Raw genomic sequence first — 12,500 nt, forward strand, 5'->3', positions numbered from 1 at the left:
GATGAGCAAGCCCTTAGAACAGTTTATTTAAATCAATATCTCGTTTTAGTAGTAGTAGAAGTAGTAGTACCGTTATCATTATTTTCAAGATCGTTCTATTGTACTAATTTGCTTCACTTGATATTGTTTCTGATCGTGCTGTATCGCATCATTCCATGCCCGGGGCTGCTGTTGTGTGTTGTGATACTGCATTATATCTACAGGATTGTATCGTTTTGTGTTGCACGCACCTGTACCTATGCACCTGTGTGCGTTTCTGTGTGTGTGTAAATGTGTGTGCGTGTGCCCTGTGTGTGAGAGAGAAAGCACAGAGAGAGGGAACAAAACCTATGCATACGGAAAATGACACTGCCTGGGGTACAACCCGTGCAACCAAAAAGACCACTGAACAAGACACACAAAAAAGACTTTCACGCAACCACACACACAATACAAAATGGCGACGACTTTGGCGCCCAAACTGCTCACCTCTGCTTTCTTTGCCTCGTCCACTTCCAAACGAATGTCACCAGTGCTGGACATGTTTCCTGCTTCGATGGTCTGGCACTGAAAACAAAACGCTGTCACACGCAGGTCGCGGGTATTTGATCTGCTCACAAGTCTAAGCTGATGGTAGAGGCGTGAACGTTGAACACAGACGTTTGTTTGTAGGAGTCGACAGGAATGTTCTGGGGTGGGGGGTTTTTTGTTGTTGCTTTTTTTTCCAGGTGTACGTGTCGCGAGGCCTATTCAGCAGGCGAGGCAGCCCAGCAAGGTTTTTGATGTTGTTTTCTTTTTTTCTTTTTTTTCGGCCTGTTGGGTTGGTCGGAGATTCGACAGGGTTGTAGAAAGTAGGGTGAAGGGAAACGGGATCCAACTCACGTGATCGTGAAATAAAGTTTGTCACAGTTCACTCGTTGCATACTTTCGCTCACGACGAGAGTACAAGGCAAGTCCGCGCTGGGTGGGTTGGGTTTTTGTTTGTTTGTTTTTTGGTTTGGTTGTTTTTGTCGTTGGCGCATTACGTATGTAGACTGATAGATATTGTAATATCCCACGTAGAGTATGTACACCCATCTGTTTGGTTTGTCGAAGTAGGTGGGATGTGGGACGAGTTTCTTTTTATCATATGTAATGTCCAAAACTTCACCGATCTTCGAAATCAGCTCATTCCAAAGAAATATTGAAATAGGAAATTAATTCTTAATGTTTGCCGTTGAAAGCAGGTAGGTGGGGGGATGTGGGGGGGGGGGGTTAAAGTTGAATATTTATCAGTCAAAATAAGAAAGGTTACAATGTGATCCGATCTTTTACTTGTTTGTTTTTATCACCAAAACCAAGTTTAATCTTGGTTTAAAATACCAACGATGTTGCTTAATTTCCTCCAAGCCCGAAAAGGTGTCCATGGATTAGATGTTCTTGACTTTTCAGTTGTGTGTGTGTGTGTGTGTCTGTGTGTGTGTGTCTGTGTGTGTGTGTCTGTCTGTCTGTCTTGTCTTGGGTCACTGTGTCTACTGCTTTTTTTTCTTTTTTTTTTTTTCCTTCTTTTCTTTTTTTTCAGAAAATGAAGTTTGTTTCCCTGGACATCAGAACAGCTTCATTTGTTCTTAAACCTAGCGCAGGGTGTCAAGGTCTGATCAACCGATCGTTGCTAAGATCCGGCATCTTTTCTTTTCTTCTGTTTTTTAACAGATGTGGCGTAACGTAGACGGATCATTCCGGAATATTTGACACCTCCTTGAAAAGAACGTTCAGAACGCGGGGCATAGAAAATTCTTAAACGTGTTCTTGAATGTGTCTGTACACACAAATGTCTGCCCCCATGGACTAATGAATTCGCCTTATTTGTTGAAGGAACTGTAACAGACGTGTGCTATTAAACGGTCTGGTTTGGGTTTCGCTGTGTAAGTGTGTGAGTGTCTGTGATATGGGTTGACTGGAGATGGTCTGCTTCTGTAATGGAATGCACAAAACTTCATTCTCTACTCTCTTTTTTTCTAAAAGATAGATGAAGCCCAAAGCTGTTTTTCGTTTTAGATTTATTCACATTATTGTGTTTAAAGCTGGGAAAATACACTTAGGAGTGGGTTTTTGTTTGTTTGTTTGTGGTTTTGTTGTTTTTCTTGAGGGGAGGGGGGGTGTTTGGTGGGGGTGTTTGTTTTTTTGGGTTTTTGTGGGGGTTTTTTCGGGGGGGTTGGGGGGGAGGGTTGCTACTCCCCCTGTCCCATGTCTTTTCAGTGGTATCGCACAATCGTCGTTTGTCCCCCACCCCCCACGTCCACCCCCCGCCAACACACACACACACACACACACACACACACACACACACTTCCATACACTGGGTTGTTCTTTCGCAGTCCCGCAGCCCACCCGTACCCCAGTTGGTTTTCAAATCGGGGTCAAGTTAACCCCGGAGTATCTCTTGACTAACGGACCCCCCTCCCCCAGTTGGATTTATCCCCCCCCCGCTCCCCCCGCCCCCCCCCCCCCCCCCCCCCCCCCCGCCACCCTCTCCCTCTCCCCCAAGTCCCATCCCCCCCACTCCCACCCCCCACTCTTTCCCCTCTCTCCACCAGAAATATACGGGTCATTCTGGACAGGCTTCAAATGACACGGGGTAATTTTGGCCCATTTATGACAGCTGACCCCAGCCCCCTGTTCTAATTAGTTGACATTAATTTCTATCGAAGTGGGTACGGAGCATGTCAGGCAAGGTTCGAATGACCCGGAGATTTACTTTTTCCCAGCCTTTGTAGAGTTTTCTTTTAGATATTCTACGGATCGTTTTTTTTGTTTTGTTTTTTTTTAAGATTCATGCATGTTATGTCCCAAAGCCAGGGACTGAGTCAGTGAGATAATTATGTTTCAGTCCTAAGTTTCTTCGCTATGTATGGATGTAGCAAGGGTCTTTTGGCCATTGCCGAGCCCCCGCCCCGAAGAAGGTGCGCACCCAAGAAGACATGCTAACGCAAGCAGTATTCCGATCGTGAATGCCACGCCCAATGTGCAGTGGCACATAAAAGTGTTGCGCAAAAGGAAAGCCACGGCGGCAACGAAATAATCTCACCTGGAGAGGGAGGGAGAGGGAGAAAAAAGTAAGGGGGAGTGAAAAAAAATGCCTATGAAGTCTTGAAGGGAGAGCATTCATGTATACAACCAACGTGAGGACGTGGAATGGTTAAGTCCCTTGGTAAAGAACATTCAGTCAGCAGAAAGAACAAAAGTTCCCGATTAAATTAGGGTCATGTTTTAAGTTGTTGTTGTTGTTGTTTTATAGTTTGCTTTTTTTTTTAGTTATTGTCAGTTTCATAAAATAAATTTAACTTAGAATCTCTTGCTAATGAGCAGAGACTGTCATGTTTTATGGCTCAACCCCCCAAAAAATTATGCCTCCATTGCAAAAACCTGTTCACGGAAAAGAACATCATTCTTATAACCAGTCGAACATCATTGATGTAGTACTTCAGTCACCGCAACATAAAAGTGACAAACAGAAGACAAGAAGTCCAAAACAACCGTTCACTTCCTGGAACATCAGTGAAATCTCTCTCGAAATCTCTAATGAGTCGATGGGGAGACAACTGAGCCGCAAGACTGACATGCATTGTATTGTATTGTATTGTATTGTATTGTATTGTATTACATTTTGTCACATCAGATTTCTCTGTGTGAAATTCGGGTTCCCCTCTGCCGCAGAAGAAGAAAGTGCATCGCAACAATTTGTTTGTCGACATGATCAAATACCTGATGTTTACAAAACAACGTGTACATTTCATGATCGCAACTTGATGTTTACAAAACAACACGCATCGTTCGTTACCGTAACTTGATGTTCACGAAACAACGTGTACATTTCATTATCGTAAGTTGATGTTCACAAAACAAAACGAAAATTTCTTTTCGCAACTTAATGTTCACAAAACAACACGTATCTTTCGTTATCGCGACTTGATGTTTGAAAAACAACGCGTATATTTAATTATCGTAACTTGATGTTTGCAAAACAACACGTATCTTTCGTTATCGCGACTTAATGTTTACAAAACAAAATGTATCTTTCGTCATCGTAGTGTTCCATACTTACCGTCTTTGTCACAACTTTAAAAAGGAAATCCAAGAAAACGTTCAGGGCGAAAAGGACAGCAGACAGGAACAGCTGCTTTTTGTTGTGACAGTGTGTCCTGCATTTATTTTTCTTCCTTCCTTCCTTTCTTTCGTTTCTTTCTTTCTTTCTTTCTTCTTTCACTTTTCCTTTGTTTTCTTTTGTATTTACTTTTACGTTCCCTTTCTTAGCCTTTCTTTTTATTGGTGTCCTTTCTTTTTCTTTTTCTTTTATAGATTTGTATCTTTTTCTCCTTAATGCAAGAAATGGAGTGGTTGAGTGAGAAATTTGCTCTAAAATGAGTATGGTGTGTGTGTGTGTGTGTGTGTGTGTGTGTGTGTGTGTGTGTGTGTGTATGCGCGCGCGCGCGACTAAGAAAGAAAAAGAGAGGGAGAGAGAGAGAGAGGTAACGAGCTATGATATTGACTCAAATCAGAAGTGGACATTGGGCAGCAAATAGTAACCAAAAACAACAAAAGAAACTTGATTCCACCTGCATGTCTGTCTGTCTGTCTAACTGGGAGTCTGTATCTCAATCTCTTTCTGTCTGAAATTCTGTCTGATTTCTGTTCACGTTTACGGAAAAGTTTTTCAACAGGTGTGTTTGTGTATGACCTGTCATTGTTTTGTGCATCAGTAAACCTTTGGTGAAATTAGGGTGTAGTTACACTTTATTAATTTTTCTATGGTCAAGTTTTGTCACAGTGATTGTTTTCGTCAGTACCATTCTAAGCGCTCATTTGTGAGGGCTGACAAGTCGATGCAAAGTTTATCGCTTTCTCTTTTCTTTCTTTTAAAGGCATGAAAAGCAGTTTTCTTTAATCGCGATTGAGAAAGTGCTGTCATCCAGTCGCCACTTAAAACACACACACACACACACGCGCGCGCACACACACACACACACACACACACACACACACACACACACATGCACAGTTTTTCCATGCTTTGAGAGAGAAACAGACAGACGGACAGACAGGGAGGCAGAGAGAGAGAGAGCAGAGAGTGAGGGGTGATTTGTTTATATGACTCTGACCCTAGGCAGCTGTATTTGGCAGTGAGACCACACAATATTGTTCAGTAATGTGCACAGAAGTGATAAAAAAAATTAGTGTGTCAGAAACAGATTCAATCCAGTGCTCTGTTTTTAGTATCAAAGCCAGAGAGAGAGAGAGAGAGCAAGTGCGTGTGTGTGTGTAAGAGAGAGTGGTGTGTGTGTGTGTGTGTGTGTGTGGGGGGGGGGGTGGGGGTGGGGTGCGGGCTGATAAACACACAAGCATTTACGCAAGTAAGGAGACACACATCCTCAGTCACACACGCCGACGTACAAATACATACACATACTCATTTTGCCCAAGAACTCACTACGTATAATATGGATCATCAGCCTATTTCGTGTTCTTTTTTTTGTTTGTTTTTTTCTTTCCTTTTTTTTTTAGTTTGTTTGTTTTTGTGTTTTTTTGTTAATTATTGACGCTGTTGTGAGCAATCTTTTTTCGTTTCTTACTATTGCCAATGGCAGACACCCATCACCAGGATGTGAATGTTAGCTAAAAAAATGGTAAGCTGGTTGGTTGGCTGGTTTGCTGATCAGCTGGTTGGTTGGCTGGTTGGTTGGTTGGATGGAGGCTTACGCTTCAATGTTGACGGGCTGAGTAACCGAGTAACAGAACTGAACTGAACCCTTGACGGGCTGGCTTTCCTGCTTCTTTATGTGTGTGTTTGACTGGTGGTTTTATCATGATAACGATCGTGTCTTTTGAACTGGATTAGGTGGCCGGCCAGCTATGAGCATTATTCCAAAGGGAATACCTTTTGTCTCCTCATCTGTTTGTTTGTCCCGTCACAAGGGAACGGTCAGTTGTTGCTACCGATGGTTTCTCCTTGCACTGACAAATTGGAAACACTTCGTAACGAGATTTTCCCCCTCGTTCCTTCTTCCCTTCCCTCCTTTTTTCTGTTCTTCTTTTCCTTCTCTCTTTCTGCCTTTCTTTCTTTCTTCCTTACTCTCTCAGTCGGTCAGTCAGTCTGTCTGTGTAGTATCAATGTTCCAAGACGTAAGCTATCTTTCTGTCCGTTTGTCTGTCGTTCGCTCCGTCTTTCTTTTTCTTTCTTTCTTTTTTACGTTCTTTCTTTTTCTTCCTGTCTTTCTTTCTTTCTTCCTTTCTTTCTTAATCTTTTTTTTTTTCAGATTATACAGCCAATAATTACACAGTTGTAGTCAGGAGCTGAAATTCACCTTGTGTTTAAAAAAAAAAAAAAAAAAAAAAAAAAAAACACACACACACAAGCACCAGAACTGTCCACTGGCCGATGAAACGCCACGGGACTGAGTACACAAACACCTGTGTACTGAGCATTATGGTGGACAGTTACAGCTGTTCGTATGACGATCCGAAGGTCCCTCTCTTGACGTTGATAGTGTGCATTGTGTGCTGCATTGTATTGTATTGTATTGTATGATATTGTATGGTATTGTATTGTATTGTCTTGTATTGCTCTTTTGTCACAACAGATTGCTCTCTGCCTATTTGGGTGAGGTTGACAAGTTCACCACCTGGTGCAAAAAACGATCATCTTATATATACAATAATATATTCACTTGTCCAGAAGACTAAAGAAATGGTTATCGACTTTTCGTAGGAATCCAACCACAGTCCCATAATTTTTTTTTTTTTTTTATGTGTATAGTTGGTGGTGTGGAAGGAAGTGTGTGAGTGAATATAGGCCTATGTGTCTTGGTACAATAGTAATTAGAACAAGGTTACATTCTGAGCCAACACGGCAACAACACACCAAGACTGTATTGCCTGCAGCAGAGCTGCCCATCGCCTGCCGCTTTCACTGTCAATAAAATGATTGTTATCTTGTTTTTCAACAGGTATCATTTCACCTGTTAATCGGATAGGTAATGTTTTTAATTAGGTTACTGTCCCCTTTGCCTGTAGAAGTTCCGTTTCTTCAAAATGAACAAATCCGTCCCCTGGGTTCATTTTACAGGTGTTTGATTGAATATGTTCTTACGTTTGGTTTTGTGTGCTGGTATGGTGGGTGGACTGGGTGTGAAAAAAAGAGATAATTTGAATTCATGTTCTTGACACAGTGGTGAAAATATGTGGGAGAGAGGCACACAAAAATGTCTGTCTCACGTGTTGTGCGTAAAGCGAGAGTGATTGATAGAACGTACTGTGGAAACTTGTGCCGCTGTGTGAAGTATTTGTTTATGATTTTGTTTATTGAATGATTAAACTTTGTATTGTACTATGGATGAAATGCCCTTTGGGTTTTTCTTTTTCCTTTTATGTCGCCTTTTTATCAACATACGTGTCAACAATTTTTCTTTTAGAGATAATAAAGTATTCTTGTATCTTGTATCGTCTCTGTGTGAAATTTGGATTGCTCTCCCCAAGGAGAGCGCGTCGACTTCGACGCTTAATGTGGCATAGCGCTGCTAGTGGTGTTGTCACATGTCGTGGCGGACTTTGATGCATAATAAGGCATACGGCATACTGTTGCTGTTGTTTTCACGAGTTGTGGCGGACTTTGACGCATATTGCGACCTACTGTTGCTGTTGTTTTGACTAGTTGTGGGGGACTTTGACGCATGATGCTGCATACTGCTGTTGTTGTCGTTGTTTTCGCGAGTTGTGGCGGACTTTGACGCATGATGCGACATACTGCTGTTGCTGTCGTTGTTTTCACGATTTGTGGCAGACTTTGACGCATATTGCGACCTACTGTTGCTGTTGTTTTCACGAGCTGTGGCGGACTTTGACGCATGATGTTGCATACTGCTGTTGTTGTCGTTGTTTTCGCGAGTTGTGGCGGACTTTGACGCATAACGCGGCCTACTGTTGTTGTTGTGTTCACGAGTTGTGGCGGACTTTGACGCATAATGCGGCATACTGTTGCTGTTGGTTTCACGAGTTGTGGCGGACTTTGACGCATAATGCGGCATACTGTTGCTGTTGGTTTCACGAGTTGTGGCGGAATTTGACGCATAATGCGGCCTACTGTTGCTGTTGGTTTCACGAGTTGTGGCGGACTTTGACGCATAATGCGGCCTACTGTTGCTGTTGGTTTCACGAGTTGTGGCGGACTTTGACGCATAATGCGGCCTACTGTTGCTGTTATTTTCACGAGTTGTGGCGGACTTTGACGCATAATGCGGCCTACTGTTGCTGTTGGTTTCACGAGTTGTGGAGGACTTTGACGCATAATGCGGCCTACTGTTGCTGTTATTTTCACGAGTTGTGGCGGACTTTGACGCATAATGCGGCCTACTGTTGCTGTTATTTTTACGAGTTGTGGCGGAATTTGACGCATAATGCGGCCTACTGTTGTTCTTGTTGTTTTCGCGAGTTGTGGCGGACTTTGGCGCATAATACGGCATACTGTCGTTGTTGTTCCTGCTGTTGTTTTCACTAGTTGTGGCGGACTTTGACGCATAACGCGGCATACTGTTGCTGTTCTTGTCACGAGTTGTGGCGGACTTTGACGCATAATGCGGCACACTGCTGTTGTTGTTGTTGGTTTCACAATTTGTGGCGGACTTTGACGCATAATGCGGCATACTGTTTTTTGGTTTCAAGAGTTGTGGCGGACTTTGACGCATAATGCGGCATACTGCTGTTGTTGTCACGATTTGTGGCACACTTTAACGCATAATGCGACCTACTGTTGCCGTTGGTTTCACGAGTTGTGGCGGAATTTGACGCATAATGCGGCCTACTGTTGCTGTTGGTTTCGCGAGTTGTGGCGGAATTTGACGCATAATATGGCAAACTGCTGCTGTTGGAATGACACCTTGTGTGATCCACTGTTGATGATGCAACATTGTGAAATGTGTTAAACGTTTGCTTGCTGCTAATTTCTGTGCCTGCCTTATTTTGTTGTTTGTGGTTTTGCTGGCCTGGGTTTGTGTGAGCATTACTCTTCTTTTAGAGCGGTGTGGGGCGGGGGGAGGGTGGAAGTTATGAATGCTTCTAGACGTTCGGTTGGAGTTCCCCGAACGATACCATTCGTGTAAGTCTTCACTTCATTGTTTTGTCATATGTCTGCCAGAGAGTATTAATGCAGAGATGATGTGGAGATGTGCGTGTGTCAGTCGTGATGCCACACACCAGTGTCACTGACTCTTGCTGGTCTTGGGGCTTTGCCTGGCGGAGGAGGGGGAGGAGGCGGCAGCAGATGCGTTGTCCTGACCTTCCTTCTCTGACATCTGCATGCAGACGACGAAGAGCCGATACAGGATGAGGCAGATGACGAAGAGATTCTTGCAGATGAAGAAGATGATGGAGTAGGTGATGAGGTTGTGCTTCACCACGGTGTAGATGCGCACGGCGCCGTACGGCCCGTCCTGAGTCATGACGCTGAACAGCAGACTCCAGCTCTCCGTGGTGAACAGGACCTCGATCAGACCCACCTTGACCTTGGGCCGTCTCTCGCCACCGTTGTCGTGAATCACCGCCACCTGCTGGGGGCTTTTGGTGGCGGTCAGCACGAAGAGGAACTGCACGAAGCTGAAGGTCCACACGCCCATGATCACGTACGTCAACACGGGGTCGGTGCGCACTTCGTTCTCGTCGAACAGCTCGAAGAGGCTGACGTTGTCGGATGCGATGCCCACGAAGACGAAGAGCAGCTGGGAGAGCTCGTGACGGCTGATGTCTCCCCGGGGCAGCAGCCACCTGGCCACGATGATGACGAACAGCAGGGTCTGCTCCATCACCGAAACCCACACCTCGGGCTCCAGCTTAATGGGCACTGTCAGCTGTGGATCAGAGATGCGGTCTTCAGTTTCATGTCTGTTCACCTTCAGGGATTTTACGCCATAGAGGTTGGGTTGGGGGTGCGGGAGGGTTGTGTCTCCCAAACAGATGTAAAAGGAAGATCTTTTGCACATAGAGAGGAATGTGACAGAGTGGTTTAACCGCTTATCTGCCAATACAGTGTATGTGAGGATCTGGGTTCGAATCCCGGTCTCGTCCTATCTTCTACGTTTGACTGGAAAAGCAGACTGAACGTCTAGTAGTTATTCAGACGAGACAATAAACCAATGTCCAGTGTGCAGCATGCACTTAGCGCACTGGAAAAAGAACCCATGTCGACGAGAGTGTTGTTTTCTGGCAAAATTATGTGTAAGAAATCCACTCAGATATGTACACAACTACACATGCATTCACTCTAAGCCTGACTGAGGCGCGTTGGTCAGGCATCTGCCTGCGGTGTAGCGTATATGGATGTGTCCGAATGCAATGACGCCACCTTGAGAAACGAAAACTACGGGTCAGAGATGGAAGTGAGGGGCTGGGAGGGTGGGCCTCCAAGACAGATGTAAGGGGGAGAGAATCTACTGCAGCGCCTGTCGTATTTTATCTACATTTATTTTTTGCAAGTGGTGCTTCCCTTTATAATGATAATAATCATCATTACTAATGATTATCATAAAAACATCCTTTTGTATTAATTTGTTTATCATTACTTCCTTACTTAACATTTTCTTGAAATAGAATTTAGCGGTGAATTGAAAGTACATCAAATTTAGATAGATAGATAGATATACATATATATATGTGATGTGTGTGTGTGTGTGTGTGTGTGTGTGTGTGTGTGTGTGTGTGTGTGTGTGTGTTACCGACTACACTCTGGACTTACTCTGCTAAAATCATTTGTCATAATTCGTTGTTGTTGTTTTTTAATCAATTGTACATGTAACAGAGGTGCTTTTGTCGAAAATGTGTGTCAGTTATTTTCGCGTCCAGCAAAATTTACTTTCCAGATCGGTCTTTGTATGTCCATTACAAAGGTTCTTTGTTGTGCCGTGTGTTTCATACATTTTTGTATGTCCATTACAAAGGTTCTTTGTTGTGCCGTGTGTTTCATACATTTTTGTATGTCCATTACAAAGGTTCTTTGTTGTGCCGTGTGTTTCATACATTTTTGTATGTCCATTACAAAGGTTCTTTGTTGTGCCGTGTGTTTCATACATTTTTGTATGTCCATTACAAAGGTTCTTTGTTGTGCCGTGTGTTTCATACATTTTTGTATGTCCATTACAAAGGTTCTTTGTTGCACCTAGTGTTACATGTATGCCCATTACAAAGGCTATTTGTTGGTTCGATGGATACATACATTTTTGTATGTCCGTTACAAAGGTTCTTTGTTGTGCCGTGTGTTTCATACATTTTTGTATGTCCATTACAAAGGTTCTTTATTGCACCTAGTGTTACATGTATGCCCATTACAAAGGCTATTTGTTGCTTCGATGGATACATACATTTTTTGTTTGTCCGTTACAAAGGTTCTTTGTTGTGCCGAGTGTTATATACATTTTTGTATGTCCGTTACAAAGGTTATACATATATTTGGTATTTCATTATACCGTGCGGTATGTATATTACAGGATTCTTTGCTGCGGCCAGTGATACATACATTTGGCGTTTCCGTTTGTTATACACACTTGGTATACACATTTCAAAAGTTCTTTTTCTCGCAGAGTGGTGCATTTGGTATGTCCATCACAACGGGACTTTGTTGTGCCGAGTGGTGCATGCTTTTTTGCATATTCATTACAAAAGTTATATTTCTTCTTTGGTAGTTGGTTGGGGGTTTTTTCAGCAGATGTGAAGTCGCGTATATGGATCTATCCGCACTCTCTGATGACATATCCTTGAAACTTAAGCTAAAAACTGAAACCGATATATCCATCACAAAGGTGGGTTGGGGGGGGGGGGGGTCTCTGTTTGTTTTTTCGTTTTTCTTTGTTGTTGTTTTTGTTGTCGTTTTTACGCCGATTGGTACCTACATACGCCTACATTTGGCATGTCCATTGTAACAACAACAACAACAACAAAGACCTCAGTTTCGTTCTTCGCCACTGTTTCACAGGCCCTGCCCCGGGTGTCAGTCACACACACTCACCCCGGTGACTGAGGTCAAGGAGGTGAGGTTCCCGCTGTTCTGCAGAGCCTCCTGGAAACGTCCGAAGCGGTTCAGCTCGATCAGCCAGACGGGGGGCAGTGCCGCCACCAGGTACGCCAGGATACAGGGGCAGAACCTGTGCCGTCACCACACGGGGCAAGGTGAGAAACCAACTGCACGTCAGTGTCACCAGACCAACCTTTGTCATCAGAAGTGGTGGGCTGAGACGTCTCTAGCTCTGTCTGTCTTGTCTGTCTGTCTGTCTGTCTGTCTGTGCCTCTGTGTGTGTGTGTGGGTGGGTGGGTGTGTGGGTGTGGGTGTGGGTGTGTGTGTGCTTTTGCCTGCCTCTGTCTGTCTGTCTGTCTGTCTGCCTCTGTGTGTTTGCCTCTGTCTGCCAGTGTGTGTGTGTGTCTGTCTGTCTGCCTCTGTCTGTCTGTGTCTATATGTCTGCCTCTCTCTCTCTCTCTCTCTCTCTGTACACTCGCGCGCGTGTGTG

General features: G+C 43.9%; 2 protein-coding genes across 3 annotated transcripts in view; both read right to left on the bottom strand.

Moving 5' to 3' along the window:
* LOC143292589 (atrial natriuretic peptide-converting enzyme-like) overlaps positions 1-833 on the bottom strand; it is a 182,225-nt gene extending 181,392 nt beyond the window's left edge. The window contains exon 1 of the mRNA XM_076603038.1: positions 469-833. Coding sequence (XP_076459153.1) covers positions 469-522 — 54 coding nt within the window. The 5' untranslated portion in view covers positions 523-833. The remainder of the gene's footprint in view (positions 1-468) is intronic.
* A 4,624-nt stretch (positions 834-5,457) lies between these two features.
* Positions 5,458-12,500, bottom strand: part of LOC143292590 (transmembrane protein 26-like) — a 12,377-nt gene continuing 5,334 nt past the window's right edge. For both annotated transcript variants that reach the window (XM_076603039.1, XM_076603040.1), the window contains exons 3-4: positions 12,005-12,140; positions 5,458-9,854 (exon numbers count right to left, since the gene is read on the bottom strand). In XM_076603039.1, the coding sequence (XP_076459154.1) occupies positions 9,210-9,854; positions 12,005-12,140 (781 nt within the window). In that variant the 3' untranslated portion in view covers positions 5,458-9,209. The remainder of the gene's footprint in view (positions 9,855-12,004; positions 12,141-12,500) is intronic.

The sequence above is a fragment of the Babylonia areolata genome, chromosome 18, assembly GCF_041734735.1.
Source record: "Babylonia areolata isolate BAREFJ2019XMU chromosome 18, ASM4173473v1, whole genome shotgun sequence".
In the NCBI taxonomy this organism is placed as follows: Eukaryota; Metazoa; Mollusca; class Gastropoda; order Neogastropoda; family Buccinidae; genus Babylonia; species Babylonia areolata.